This window comes from Notolepis coatsorum (genome assembly GCF_963971535.1).
Source record: "Notolepis coatsorum genome assembly, chromosome: 15".
NCBI lineage: Eukaryota > Metazoa > Chordata > Actinopteri > Aulopiformes > Paralepididae > Notolepis > Notolepis coatsorum.
Window position 1 is genome coordinate 82,663,467 of NC_140179.1, and position 14,792 is coordinate 82,678,258.

The 14,792-nt window shown below is 48.5% G+C and overlaps 1 protein-coding gene across 2 annotated transcripts in view; it reads left to right on the forward strand.

The window, feature by feature from the left end:
- Window positions 1-14,792, forward strand: part of LOC311241293 (uncharacterized protein) — a 69,120-nt gene that overhangs the window by 11,104 nt on the left and 43,224 nt on the right. For both annotated transcript variants that reach the window (XM_084330065.1, XM_084330066.1), the window contains exons 2-3: window positions 2,314-2,516; window positions 12,698-12,802. In XM_084330065.1, the coding sequence (XP_084186191.1) occupies window positions 2,314-2,516; window positions 12,698-12,802 (308 nt within the window). The remainder of the gene's footprint in view (window positions 1-2,313; window positions 2,517-12,697; window positions 12,803-14,792) is intronic.

Genomic DNA, 14,792 nt, shown 5'->3' on the forward strand with positions numbered 1-14,792 from the left:
ACTTCTCCAAATATTAGCCAACATCAGCATAATAAATGGCTTATAGCAACAACAACAACAACAACAACAACAACAACAACAACAACAACAACAACAACAATAATAATAATAATAATAATAATAATAATAATAATAATAATAATAATAATAATAATAATAATAATAATAGCTAACTAATAATATTAAATCATTCAGCGGCAGTCACGAGAAAACTCAGGTTTTAATCGTTATTTCTTTTATTAGCCATATCCATTCATTTTTCATCCATCCAGCCTGATGTTATCATTGGGAATGGGTCTGAGCTAGCAAAAGGGCAAATACCGCCGCCTACGCCTTCCAGCCGGTATTGCACTCTATTAGAAATGGTGTCGTTTATTTTCTGGGACGATCTGAGCCCGTGCGGGCGGGGTTTAAATAATCCGGCATGACTAGCGTTTACAACGTTACATCTGCGATGCTGCGTTGATTTCAGGAAGATTCGATAATCAGGCAAAAAATGACAACGTGTTTAGTGTATTCCACTAAAGGGCTATTATCACGTCTTTTCCTGGGATTACTAAGAATCACCAAAACTATACTCGTATTCAAAACGGTATAAAACGGAAATGGACGGATGAAAAAACAATCTGTTTTGTGCATGTTGACTGGAAGCAACTCACTGACAATCGACGGGTGTATTAGACCCATAGCTATAATATAAGATATATTTTAAGCACTCGCAAATCTCGCAGTCTCCCCATTGATTAAAGCAATGGCGTTCTAGCGCCCCCTGACTCATTAACACATTGAGTGTCACGCCCCTTCCGGGAAGTGATCACTTCCGTGCCGCCCATTAACCCCATGTAAACGTAGTTGTAGTTTGTAGAACTAAACCTATATTTTATAGTATCGCTATGGGTCTAATAACGCCCTCAAGTCTCATTGAGCTGCTTCTGGTCAACGTGCAAAAAACAGATTATTTTTTCATCCGTACATTTCCATTTTATACCGTTTTGAATATGAACATAGTTCGGCCGCTTCTGAGCAATTCCAGGGAAAAGACACGAAAACAGCGTTTTTGTGTAATTCAATAAACACGTTGTCATTTTTCGCCTGATTATCGGATCTTCCTGAAATCAACGCTAGATCATCACTATTATGCTTTGTCGTGCATGCATGCAATGTGGCTTAGACCGGCGCCCCCCCCCCCCTCTCCTGCAACCCAACGGCAGAACAGCTAGACACATAAACACATATAGCTTCAATCGCAGTAGAAATGAATATCAGATCAACGCAAGCTTTCATATATGGTGTCCTTACCTGGTCTCTGAAGTAATGGGAAAAAAATCTCATCGCCATTCCAGTTATCCACAGCGATCGTGCCTCCGACGTTATTGGGCATTGCTCTTCAACGGGCGGGCGGGGTCAGTTGTCCAAGCCATCCCTAGAAGCATCTGTTTTGCCCGGAGTGTTTAGGACCCGCCCCCACACCGCAGCTCAGTATAGAAAATAAACAAATACGTTTCTAACCGGGTGCATTACTGGCCGAAGGCGTTAGAGGGCGGTATAATACCGTCTGCCAGCTCAGACACACTCAGAACAGTATGCACAAGGTGCCCCGCTGAATTATGAATGGATATAGATAATAAAATAAAATAAAATGAATCCAAAATGACATTGTGGTTAGAAGTGGTGGAGAAAATAAAAGCTAGCATATAATGGTAATGTCTGGTTAGGAGCGAGGGAAAATGGATGGATTATCCAATGGGGGGTCCGGAAGGGGGGGGTACGAGCTGGAGCATATGTGTGTAGGTTTTTAGATAACAGGTATTAAGGGTATATCCTATATAAGACAATTAACTAAATTGTGATCTCATTGGATGTGCACTGACAACTAATGCTTGTATATCTTATCGTGTGTTGTCATGTTTGTTTATGTGTTTGTTTAAAAAATAATAAAAAAAATAAAATACAAAAAGTTAATAAAATAAATACCGTGAGTCCGTGACAGAAACGTAGATCTACGTTTCCGGCACTCAACGATTGGACGACAGAAACGTAGTTCTACATGAACGGCACTGAAAGTGTTAAGCGATGGCGCTGAATGAGTTAATAATGAACTGGAGTCCAGGACAGCCACAACGTCTACTATATGTGTGTTCAAGTGCAGTTGATTCCACCCCTGAGCCCTCCTAGTCATCTCTGTTAGATTAAAGTCATCCGGTCTGGACATGAGATCACTTAGCTACAAATCTCATTCTTGAACCACAGTCTACTATTCCAGTTTAATTAGTCTTTGGATTGAGTTTGACTGCAGTCTCTGTTTATTTGCAGGTCTTAATCTCCCGCTGTCGTCCATGCGTCTCCTGGTTACACCAGTACGCCTGAAGTCTGCATATATGTGGCAGGTGGCCCAGCAGCGCTGTGTAGACCAGTATGGAAAACTGGCAGAGTTCATCAGTTTGGTGACACAGATGGTTCCAGAGCTTCTGAGTTTCAGGCAGAGAGCTCAGCTCATCCTGGGACTGAGAGCACGGGTAAGACAACAGAGGGGACGTTTGGAGTCTAAACGTCTGAACTTTAGACCAACCTGGTTTTAGACTAGGGGTGTATATTGGTTATATACGTGTAGTTCCATGATATTTGTAACTGAGGGGTACAATTCCCTGACTGTATTGATAAGTATGGTATCATTAAACCACTACCGGCTTTATGTACTTTAAATACTGGCCACACAGTACATGATGTAGATATGATGAACACTTTCCCACCTGATGAAACGAAGTCCACACAAATGTATAAATCGAATATTTTATATAGCAAAGGGTATATACAACGTTCACTTAATGACATTTATGATTTGAATGCACTTGTAAGGCAAATGAGTATTCGTAGGTAAATCAACATTGAATGTCCAATCTCTGGTTACGCAGGGAGCAAGTATACAACCTGGTTCTTTAGGGAACTATAGCGATGGTACTTAAATGATTATAGCTGGATACACTAAAGGGGGGTCCCGCTGGTTGTAAGTCAGTAGGGGGGGGGTTAGGAGAGCCGCTGGCGATATCCCATCTGGCCGACGATTTCTTGGGAGAATTCAGAGTGCTGAACACGGTGCCCACAGAACCTCGGTCCGCAGATGAATACAGCTGGGCCCTCTTGTAGACGGTAGCTGCCGGTCCACAACGAAGAGACGTGAGGCGACCTCACTCGGGGTAGAGCGCCGTCTCACCTGGACTCCTCTCGGGGGGGTAGTTCCAACACTCAGCAGTGTTGGCTGTTATCCATGGCATAATCAAAGCACCCAAAGCACGTAGATAATCCAAGCCGTGTAGGGCTCGTCGTCGTCCGGGTGAAGTAATCCAATGTACAGGTCCACTCGTCCTGGCCCAGAGCTCCTCGGATGCAAGCACCACACGTGGTCTGCCCAGCCTGGTTAAGACTCTAGATAACGCCAGGAACGATGGGGGTACTGCTCACTTTATAACTCTAACCGAACGATGCACCATACATAATAGACTATTATTAACTTAATAGAAATACGTCCCACTCGACGGTATAGTGCCAAACTATGACAATTCAACTATTAATCCACACGATGTCTCAATGCCTATTCTGAGGCCAAGTAGGCCATACTGCACCACACGTGCGTCGTGGGTGAGGCTTCACGTCTGTTACTAGGTTGGAGGGTAAAGGACTAATGGACTAAAAGAAAGTTCTACTTTACTTGCGCCATATATATATGCGCTGTGAACAAATAGTACCATTCGTATTTCGCCAGACGTATTCCTACGCGGAACCGGGCTTGTAACGACATGTTCGTCGGCACGATTGAACTTGAACCAAGGGGCTTGGCTGCTGGCGCCAGGTTCTTGTCCAATGGTAGAATGAAACTATTATGGGCTATTAGTAGACTAAAGGGATATTCAGTGTATATGTACAAGGAATATACAGGGTATATCAAACGATATACAAATACTATTAAATATATATCCATAAATAAATATATATATTCGGTTTAATCTGATCCTTCACAACAGCCGCCCCCTAATTAGTCCCACCTAATTAGCTAAGCAGAGACAGATTAACCGCACTGTCTACCACTCAAGGTCCGCTGTAAGGGTCAGTCAACTCACAAAGTCATGGGGTCATGGTCGTCATCGATAGTGTCTGGGAGTCTGGGCAGTTCTATTAGCCTCGCCACGGGTCGTGTGTAAGTTCGCCCTTGGACGAGCACTTCAGCTGCTCGGACCTTGCCATCGGCACCGGTGATCACTTTGCTTACGCGGCCAGCCGGCCACATAGCTCTGGGTAGTGACTGGTCGATAATCATGACGACTGTTCCTTCTGTCAAATTGTCTCTCTCTTTTACCCACTTCTGGCGGGTCTGTAGAGACGGTAGGTAGTGGAGTAGAAAACTGTTCCAAAACTTGTCGGCTAGTACTTGACTGTACCTCCACATTCTTCGGCCGTTCGCTTCTTCAGGCCTGTACATTGTCTGGGGTAGCGCGGGGTCCAGCCGCCCCATCAAGAGTGTGTTGGGGGTGACTGGGTCGACATCTGCTATATCACTGGAGACGTAGCCGAGGGGCTTGGAGTTCAATACTCCCTCGATCTCCGTGAGGACTGTCATTAGGACTTCTTCCGCCACAATCTGGGCCCCAAGCACGGCGTACAGGGCTGTCTTTATAGAACGTACTTCTCGTTCCCAGGTTCCACCGAAGTGGGGTGCGTTCGGGGGATTAAACTGGAAGTCAATCTGGGATGGAGCGAGGTGGGTCTTAAGTTCTGGGCCCATAGCTTGGAAGCTCTCTCTCAGCTCTCTTTCTCCGCCTTTGAAGTTTGTCCCGTGATCAGACAACAATGTAGACGGTTTTCCTTTCCGTGATGTGAATCTTCGGAAGGCCATAAGGAATGAGTCTGTGCTCATAGTTGGAAGGAGTTCGATATGTATCGCTCTGGTGGTCATGCATTTGAATACAATACCCCACCGCTTCTCGGTTCCTCTTCCTTTCTTTATATACAACGGGCCAAAACAGTCCATGCCTGTGGAGTGGAATGGCTTGTCGCCGAGTCGGAGGCGACAGGGAGGTAGGTCAGCCATCCGGGGTATGCTGGGCTGCGCACACCACTTTCGGCAGTCTAGACAGGTTCGCTGGAAGCGTCGCACTGCTTCTCTTCCTTGAAGTATCCAATAGCGACGTCTGATCTCCGCGAAGACTCTCTCTACTCCTGCGTGGTGTACATCCTCGTCGTATTTCTTTATGATCAGCTCTGTGACCTTGTGTCGGCTGTTCAAGACTATCGGGTACTTAACGTCATCCGGTAGATCGGGGGCTCTCCGCAGACGACCACCCACTCTGATGAGATTATGGGCATCGCTCTCGGGTGCCAGGTGGAGCAGTCTGCTGTCTGATGGGACGGGTTTTCCTCCCTGTAGACAGTCTAGCTCATCGGGGAACGAGTCTCTCTGGGCTCGTTGTAGTAGAAGAAGTTCTGCTTCTTCGTAGTCAGCTGCTGAAATGTCGGCAGTGGACTGAATCTCTGGGTGGTGCCACAGGAATGTCTTTAGCTGCGCACTCTGTAGGGTAATGCAATCATCTATGTTGGGGTCTGTGGAGGCGACTGTGCTCAGTCCACAGAACATAGGTTTCTTGTTCTCAGCCTCCTCTTTACTCGCTTCCCGTGGGGTGGGCGTAGGCCACTCTTCTTCCGGGAGCTTGAGGAATTCGGGTCCGTCACTGTAGATGTTGCGACGGGTGAGATCATCTAGGGACATTCCCCGGGTGATGACGTCAGCTGGGTTGTGTTTGGTGTCCACATACCGCCAGCTCGCTGCTTCTGTTAACTCTTGAATCTCGGTGACTCTGACTCCCACGAAGACCTTGTATCTGCATGAATCAGACTTGATCCATGTGAGTACTGTCGTGGAATCTGACCACAAGATTGTTCTGTGCACCGGAATGGTGAGTTCACGTTGGATTAACGTGGCTAGATGCGCTCCTGCTAGGGCTGCGCAGAGCTCTAGGCGCGGGATAGATTGTTGCTTTCGTGGGGCTATTCTTGAGCGAGCCAGGATGAAAGCAGTGTGTATCTCTCCTCCCTTCTCTTGGGCACGCAAGTAGGCCACTGATCCATAGGCTACTTCGGAGGCGTCGCTGAAGACGTGTAGATCCATCTTGCATGTCTCTGGCCTCACTGTGGGTGGGAAGTAGCTGCGGCGTATGTTGACGCCTGGGAGTGAGCGGAGCTCCGTCTCCCACTCTCTCCATGTGGAGGCAAGGTGTGCGGGTATTGGGTCGTCCCAGCCCTGGTCCTTGTCCCATAGTGCTCGTACAATCATCTTTGCCCTGGTGGTGTAAGGTAGAATACATCCCAACGGGTCATATTGTCTGGCGAGTGTTCTGTACACACTCCGTCTGGTGGTCGGTATCGCCGTCGACCTTCCCTGCTCCGTGGTCAGGGGTTTGTGTCTATAGTGGAGCGAGTCTGTTTTGAAGCGCCAGACTAATCCTAGTGTCATTTCTTGGGCTTCTCCTGGGATTGTCGCCATCCAGGTCTCGCTGCTGGCAGCCTTGTCCGCGGGGGAGAGGCTGCGCAATACGTGCGGGTCACTGCTGGCCCACTGCCTGAGATCAAAGCCGCCTTTGATCAGGGAGGCGCGTAGCTTGATTAGGAGAGCCTCGGCTTCTTCTTGAGTCGAAACGCTTTGTAAACAGTTGTCCACGTAGAAACTGTTCTTCACACTGTGTCGGACCTCTTCATCTGCTGCTGGGTCCTCTGCGACGTGTTTCTGTAGTGCAAATGTAGCACAGCACGGGCTGCATGTGGTTCCGAAGGGGAGGACTTCCCACTGGTAGATGGCTGGGTTCTCATCTCCGGTCCTCTCTCTCCATAGGAACCGCAGCAGGGGCTTGTCCTCCTCCACTAGTCTCACCTGCAGGAACATCCCTTTGATATCCCCGCTGATAGCCACCTTGTCCTGGCGGAAGCGTAGTAGCACGCCTAGTAGAGAGGGGCCGAGTGTGGGGCCGGGCAAGAGCTCTTTATTCAGATTTTGGGATCCGATCTGGTAGCTGCAGTTAAACACAATGCGATCCTTGCCGTTGTGGTGGACCTTGTGGTGCGGCACGTACCATGATTCGGTCGTCTGATCGGCCTCTTTAATGTCAATCTTTGTCACGTGTCCCGCTGTGATTAGCTTCTCAATCTCAGCGCGGTACACACTCTCTTGAGCGGGGTCTTTGGCTAGGCGCCGCTCTGTGTTCAATAGATACCGCTCCGTGGCGTCTTTCTTTGCGTGAAAGGTGGGCATTCCCTCTCGCCTCAGGAGTGGAGTTGCGTATCTCATCACTCCGCCGACTGTGACTCTCTTTGTCCCTTGCTCGAGGAGGTTGATGGCGTAAATGTCTTCTTTAGAACGAATGTCTTTCTTTTCGTTCTTAAAGGGCATTGTCTCTAGTGTCCATAGCCTCTCGACATGCTGCAGGAGAGTGGTGTCTTCTTCTGTCGCTCTGGAGTGGAGGCAGCTAGTGGCTGCTGTTCGGTTGAGAGATTTAGCGAGGGGGCCTTGTAGTGTCCACCCTAGGCGGGTCTCGACTGCTGCAGGACAGCCTCGGGGTCCTGTATGGACCCGGTCAATCGGGACTATGAGGTCTGCATGGTCGGAGCCTATCAGCAGGGTCGGGGTGGCGCCGTCTATGAGCGGGATAGGTAGTTGACGCAGGTGCACATATTTATCCATCAGCTTGGCGATGGGGTAGGTGTACTGCGATAGTCCTATTTCTTGGCTGGTGAAAGCATTTGTAATCCTATACCGTCGCTCTGGCTGCCCGCTTGCTGCGATAGTGAAGGAGACATTCTCGCCCTTTATCGTCTTTAAATCTCTTCTTATTGTCCGAATCGTCATTTGGTTCTCGCTCCCCCGCAGTCCCAGCTGGGCCGCAGCGGACGCGAGCAGAAGGGTCTTCTCTGACCCGTCATCAAGGACGGCGTAAGTGTCCATGACTTTATCTTGGTAGCTCAATGTCACACGGACTACCTTTAAGAGCACTTGGGCGCCACTGCTGCTGGCGGGGTCAATGTACATGACACTTGCCTTGGTGCTGCTCGATGGTGCAGGTGCAGGCCTTCTTCTGTTACTGTCGTGTAGTACATCTAGATGGGCTCCGTCACACCGACTGCACCTTTTCTTTAGGCGGCATTCGGCTGCCATGTGACTGCGCGCACATCGGTAACAGCGCCTGTTGGACTTTATCCATTGACTCACTTCTTCTGCATTCATCTTTGTGAACAGGTCACATTGTGACAGCCAGTGTTCCTTCTCGCAGTAGGGGCACACCATCTTCCACTTCTCTTTTCTCGACGGGGTACTGTGGTTCTTACTGCTCGGTACTGATTCTGATTGGTGCATGACAGTCACCGATCTTCTTCCATCGTTTATTCTCCTGGGTCCCTCTCTGGAGCTTGGTGTGCTCCGCACGAACGTATCCAGTCGTAGGCTGCTGACTTCTCTCGCCAGGAAGTCGGCTAGATCGAGGAGGGATGGTTCGGGACCGTTAGGATCACGGTGGTCTCTCTGCCGCCTGAAGCGCTCTTGTCTGGCGGGTGGCAGCTTCTCTAAAATCCTCTCGACGTTAGAGTTGGCGTATAGCTCGTGCATACCCTTTTCCCGTTGCGCTCCCAGCATCCCTACCAGGGACTGCACTTTTATAGACAGGTCGTCTAATGAGCGATTGTCTGTTGCTGGGGGTAGGCGATCAATATGCCTTATCTCTTGGATTACGTAATCCCATATACGTCCATATCTCTGGTCCAGCGCTGCTAGAGCCGCGGTGTATGGGGTCGTAGAGGTGGCATAGGCTAGCGCTATATTGTGCGCTCGCGGTACTTTCAGGTGCTTCAGTAATATTGCATACTTGTGGCGTTCATCAGCGACATCCACCATCATTGTCTCTAAGCACATCCGGAGCTCCGTGTACTGTGCTCGATTCTCATAGGTGAAGTCTGGAAACGTCGGCGTGGCAATGTATGACGCCGTGGATGGCTGATACATCGGCGAGCGTTGGGGGAGAGACCTCCTAGGCGAGTCTCCTCTTGCGCCTCTCTGTGGGCTGGTACCGGCAGGGTACCATGGCCCACTGGTCCAGGTGCTATTCCTCGGGGCTGGTAGTGCGTCGTGCTCACCCGTGAATAGAGTCGGGGGTCTGTAGCGCAGCGCCGCGGGGGTATAGCCTGGGCTGTACTGGACCTCCTGGTCCGGTGGAGTACTGTGCTGTCGTCGGGCTTGGTTCTCCTCCTCTCCCTCTTCTTCTTCTATGAGGTCCTCTAGATCCTGTAGTCGTTTATTTAGCTTCTCCGCAGTGTATGCCGCTCCTTCCTTGTAGCTGGGTCTCGCTTGGACCGGTCGGGGAAGGGGGTCTGCGGGGGGTATAGGCTTGGTCTGTTGGTCAAGTTCAGGGTCGCTTGCTCGGTTAGGATACGCTGCCCTTGACTGTTGTCTCGACGAGTTCCTTGAACCCCTGGCGGAGGGAGAGGGTGTTGCCCTGGGGATCAGCCGCTCCATTAGCCGCGCCCGTAACTTGTCGCGCTCGGCTTGTAGTCTGTCGCGCTCGCCCTGTAGTCTGTCGCGCTCGGTTTGGCGCTGGATGAGATCTGCTTCTCTTTGGGCACCGGCAGCGGCGCGCTGGGCGTCGGCCCGGTCTCTTGCCATATTCTCTTCCGTCTGAAGGCGTCTCATCTCCAGGCGTATGCGCTCTTCTTCGCTCCGTTGCTGCGCTTGGAGTTGTTCGCGCTCGATAAGCATCTGTGCTTGGAGTCGATCGCGTTCACCCTGAAGTCGATCGCGTTCACCCTGAAGTCGATCGCGTTCGGTAGAGGCTGTCAGGCTGACGAGGAACGCCTGTGATAGCATCCTCTCCGCTTCGCTGGGGGAAGACGGTTGTAGAGGTGAGCCGCTCCTGGCTGTACTCGTTGGGGAGTCCTGGAGCTCTATTTTCTCGGCGCTCTCCTCCTCTTCTTCCGTGCAGAGTTCTCTCTCTGTAGGGTTGTCTTCCTCCCGGGGCTGGTCGGGGACTACTTCTTCGGTATTGGCGGGGGGTAAAGGCATGTCAGCTCCCTCCTGGTCCCCACCGTGAGCTTGGTCAGTTACATTAGAACCCACTAGGGCCTCTGTGGTCAGGGAAACCTGGTCGTTAAGGTCAGACATAATTTTACTTTCTACTTTTACCGCGTTTACCGTTTGTCGAAGGCTAGGTAGTTGACTGACAGCGTAATCCTCTAAGTACTGAGGTGGCTGTCGTCTGCGCTGCGGGCGTTCTACGTTAGGAGGACCGTTTCGTGGAGTGTTCATCATAGGCCATTTCAATATTAATAACACTATATTAATATTACACTAGTTACCCTCCGGCTCGAAGGACCAATTGTAACTGAGGGGTACAATTCCCTGACTGTATTGATAAGTATGGTATCATTAAACCACTACCGGCTTTATGTACTTTAAATACTGGCCACACAGTACATGATGTAGATATGATGAACACTTTCCCACCTGATGAAACGAAGTCCACACAAATGTATAAATCGAATATTTTATATAGCAAAGGGTATATACAACGTTCACTTAATGACATTTATGATTTGAATGCACTTGTAAGGCAAATGAGTATTCGTAGGTAAATCAACATTGAATGTCCAATCTCTGGTTACGCAGGGAGCAAGTATACAACCTGGTTCTTTAGGGAACTATAGCGATGGTACTTAAATGATTATAGCTGGATACACTAAAGGGGGGTCCCGCTGGTTGTAAGTCAGTAGGGGGGGGGTTAGGAGAGCCGCTGGCGATATCCCATCTGGCCGACGATTTCTTGGGAGAATTCAGAGTGCTGAACACGGTGCCCACAGAACCTCGGTCCGCAGATGAATACAGCTGGGCCCTCTTGTAGACGGTAGCTGCCGGTCCACAACGAAGAGACGTGAGGCGACCTCACTCGGGGTAGAGCGCCGTCTCACCTGGACTCCTCTCGGGGGGGTAGTTCCAACACTCAGCAGTGTTGGCTGTTATCCATGGCATAATCAAAGCACCCAAAGCACGTAGATAATCCAAGCCGTGTAGGGCTCGTCGTCGTCCGGGTGAAGTAATCCAATGTACAGGTCCACTCGTCCTGGCCCAGAGCTCCTCGGATGCAAGCACCACACGTGGTCTGCCCAGCCTGGTTAAGACTCTAGATAACGCCAGGAACGATGGGGGTACTGCTCACTTTATAACTCTAACCGAACGATGCACCATACATAATAGACTATTATTAACTTAATAGAAATACGTCCCACTCGACGGTATAGTGCCAAACTATGACAATTCAACTATTAATCCACACGATGTCTCAATGCCTATTCTGAGGCCAAGTAGGCCATACTGCACCACACGTGCGTCGTGGGTGAGGCTTCACGTCTGTTACTAGGTTGGAGGGTAAAGGACTAATGGACTAAAAGAAAGTTCTACTTTACTTGCGCCATATATATATGCGCTGTGAACAAATAGTACCATTCGTATTTCGCCAGACGTATTCCTACGCGGAACCGGGCTTGTAACGACATGTTCGTCGGCACGATTGAACTTGAACCAAGGGGCTTGGCTGCTGGCGCCAGGTTCTTGTCCAATGGTAGAATGAAACTATTATGGGCTGTTAGTAGACTAAAGGGATATTCAGTGTATATGTACAAGGAATATACAGGGGATATCAAACGATATACAAATACTATTAAATATATATCCATAAATAAATATATATATTCGGTTTAATCTGATCCTTCACAACAATATTATAGGGATGTTTACTCCCTTACTAGCTGCTGCCATGTTGCAATACTTGCAGTAGTTGGATCGTAGTTTAAAGGTCCCATGTCTTGCTATTCCTTGCACTATTTGGGCAACTTTACACAATTCCTGTGAGTCTATGGAACACATCTGTAAAGTTTTTTTTCAAAAGAATTCATTGTTTTGTATTTCTAATGAAGTACTCAAAAGCATAATTTTTCTACCTCCGGATTTCAGGCTGCATAAGTGCTTTGAGTGACAGTCACCCACACAGCGTGATACATACGAGACAGAGCGAGAGAACGAGCGAGAGAGAGGGAGAGAGAGGAGAGATGCGTCACACACAAAACACACAGACACAGTTGCGTTTGTGTGTAAATGGCTCTGAGACGAGTGACGGAGAGAGAGGAGAGATGCGTCCCGAAAACACACACACAGTTGGGTTTGTGTGTAAATGGCTCCGAGACGAGTGACGGAGAGAGAGGTAAATGCTAGTAAATGCTCCCGTTGCTCCGTATGCCTCTCTCCCTCGGCACCCGCGCAACCCGTTTGAGGAAGTAATTCCACTCGCTCTGTTGTTGAGCGATGTGGGCGGTGACTACAACCAGTGCCTTATTCACGTCAGCAAATCAGACCGGCTTAGTTGAGTGAGGGAGGATCTCGTGAACTCGAGACTAGACTGATGAGTCAAAATGAGGATTAGCGACACAGACCACATTGATATAATCCCCCATTGCTAGGAAACAATGCTAAACACTGGAAACGGCCATTTATAAGACACGGGACCTTTAACTAAATCTACTCTCCCACACACACACCCACACACACATTGTGATAAGTGTTCAGTGAAGGATAATAACTAGCCAAAAGCGAATGGTTCATCTAATGGTTTGTGTTCCTCAGCTCACCCTGGAGTTGTTGCAGAGAGTGGAGACATTTGACCCTCAGGCCATTCAGGACAACATAAACACTCTCCGTCAGTGGACAACAAACTGCATGCAAGAAGAGGTAGTTTAACATCTGTAGATTACAGCGTCTGTCGGTCTTGCTGCCATTCATTCATACATTCTATATCTGTTGGTCAGCCTGTATAAATTGTACTAAATGTAGCAAAATGTAGATATGAAATATCGTAAATATTTAGAGATTTTAGAGAACCTTCTTCAGTTTTTTCATTTACTCCAGACTTACAAGTTATGTACACAGGTCAGGTCAGCAGGAAGGGTACAACTCTTTCAGCTGAGTAACGATGTTTATCAAACAGTGTTGAAACTTTGGTGCTACAGTCTTGAGTGCATAGTAGTGAAGACATAATTAGCATAGTAGGTAGTAATATATAGGCAGGGAAGATTATTTAGTGGCAAAGTGCATGATAGTAATGTTTTTCTGTGTCTTCAGGGTGGAGAGGAAGAGGTGGATGTTTCAATTTATACAATGGCATGCAAATTTCTCGATTCTGATTGGCTGAAACAGTCAAGTTACACATGGGTATTTGTCATAACCCCACGCTCTTGGTCCCAGGACCCGCCCACAACCGAATTACTATCAATCCGCCGTGCAAGTTTTTAGAAGTGAAAGCAAGATGGCGGACAGTAAACTTTATGAAAGGATATGTTGATAGGGTCATAAAGACTAAATGAAAAACGATTCTGTCATGGCGAATGTGTTAGTTTCTTACACAATGTTGGATTATGTAATTAGTGGGTCATGAGTCATTGTGGAACAAAATAAAAATCGCGCGAATTGATTGATTGATTGATTAATTGCACATTTTATTACTGTCCGCCTTGTTTCCAACTGGTTAAGCTTGGCGACTCTTTCGAAGTCGCTCTCTTTCGAAGTTGGTTAATGTTAGAGTTGGTCTTTAGAGCAGGGCGATAGACCACCAGCCCTGATTCCAAACTCTAACCTTAACCAACTTCGAAAGAGAGCGACTTCGAAAGAGCTTAACCAGTTGGAAACAAGGCGGACAGTAATAAAATTAGCAATCAATTCAATAATCCACGCTCACTTAAAACAGCGCACCTCCCAGCTGCTTCTATAGAACAGAGGTTCCCAAACTTTTCAGGCCGCAACCCCCAAATAACGGTGTCAGAGAGCCGCGACCCCCACTATTATAGGAGGTAAAATACAAATACTGTTCCAACGGATCACCACCTTAACGCGGTGGGGCAGTTTGTGCGTCTCAATGACCCCTAGAGCTATGTCGGCAGGAGTCTTGTACTCCTAGCAGGGTCACCCAAGCCGAACAGGTCGAAGGAGAGAGACCAGACGAAGAGTGATCCAACTGGTCCTCCAGGTTGGGGGTTGGGCTGAGGGCCGATAACCCGCTCCCGGAAAAAAAACGTTATTACAGAAACCAGAAACAGAGCAAATTCACACAATCTTCGAGACGCCATAGCCAGTCCTTCTTGTAACAGGAGAGACACCATGACACCCAAGGGCCAAAGCCGCAAGGACGCCTTTGGGCCGAATAGGCCACTAGTGCATCCGAAGGAAACCATGAAAATTGGGAATTGGAACGTACGAACACTGTACAGGAGCGGCAATATTGCCATAGTAGCAAGAGAGATGACAACCAGAGGAATCGACATCATAGGAATCAGCGAAACACACTGGACCGGGCAAGGAAAAGTGGAGCTTGCAACCGGAGAATCCATAATATACTCAGGAAGAGATGATGACAACCACAGACAAGGGGTTGGCATAGTGATGTCTAAAAAAGCAGCAAGAGCACTGATAGACTGGACACCAGTCAGTGAAAGGATCATTCAAGCTAGGTACCATTCCCAACACATCAAGCTCACAGTTGTCCACATCTATGCACCCACAGAAGATGCAGAGGATCAAGTAAAAAATGAATTCTACAGGAGACTGCAAGACGTCCTAGACAGCAGGAACATACACGACATGCTGATCATCACCGGGGATATGAACGCCAAAGTGGGAGATGAAAACCAGGGCTACGAAAGAGTGATGGGCAAGCACGGGATTGGAA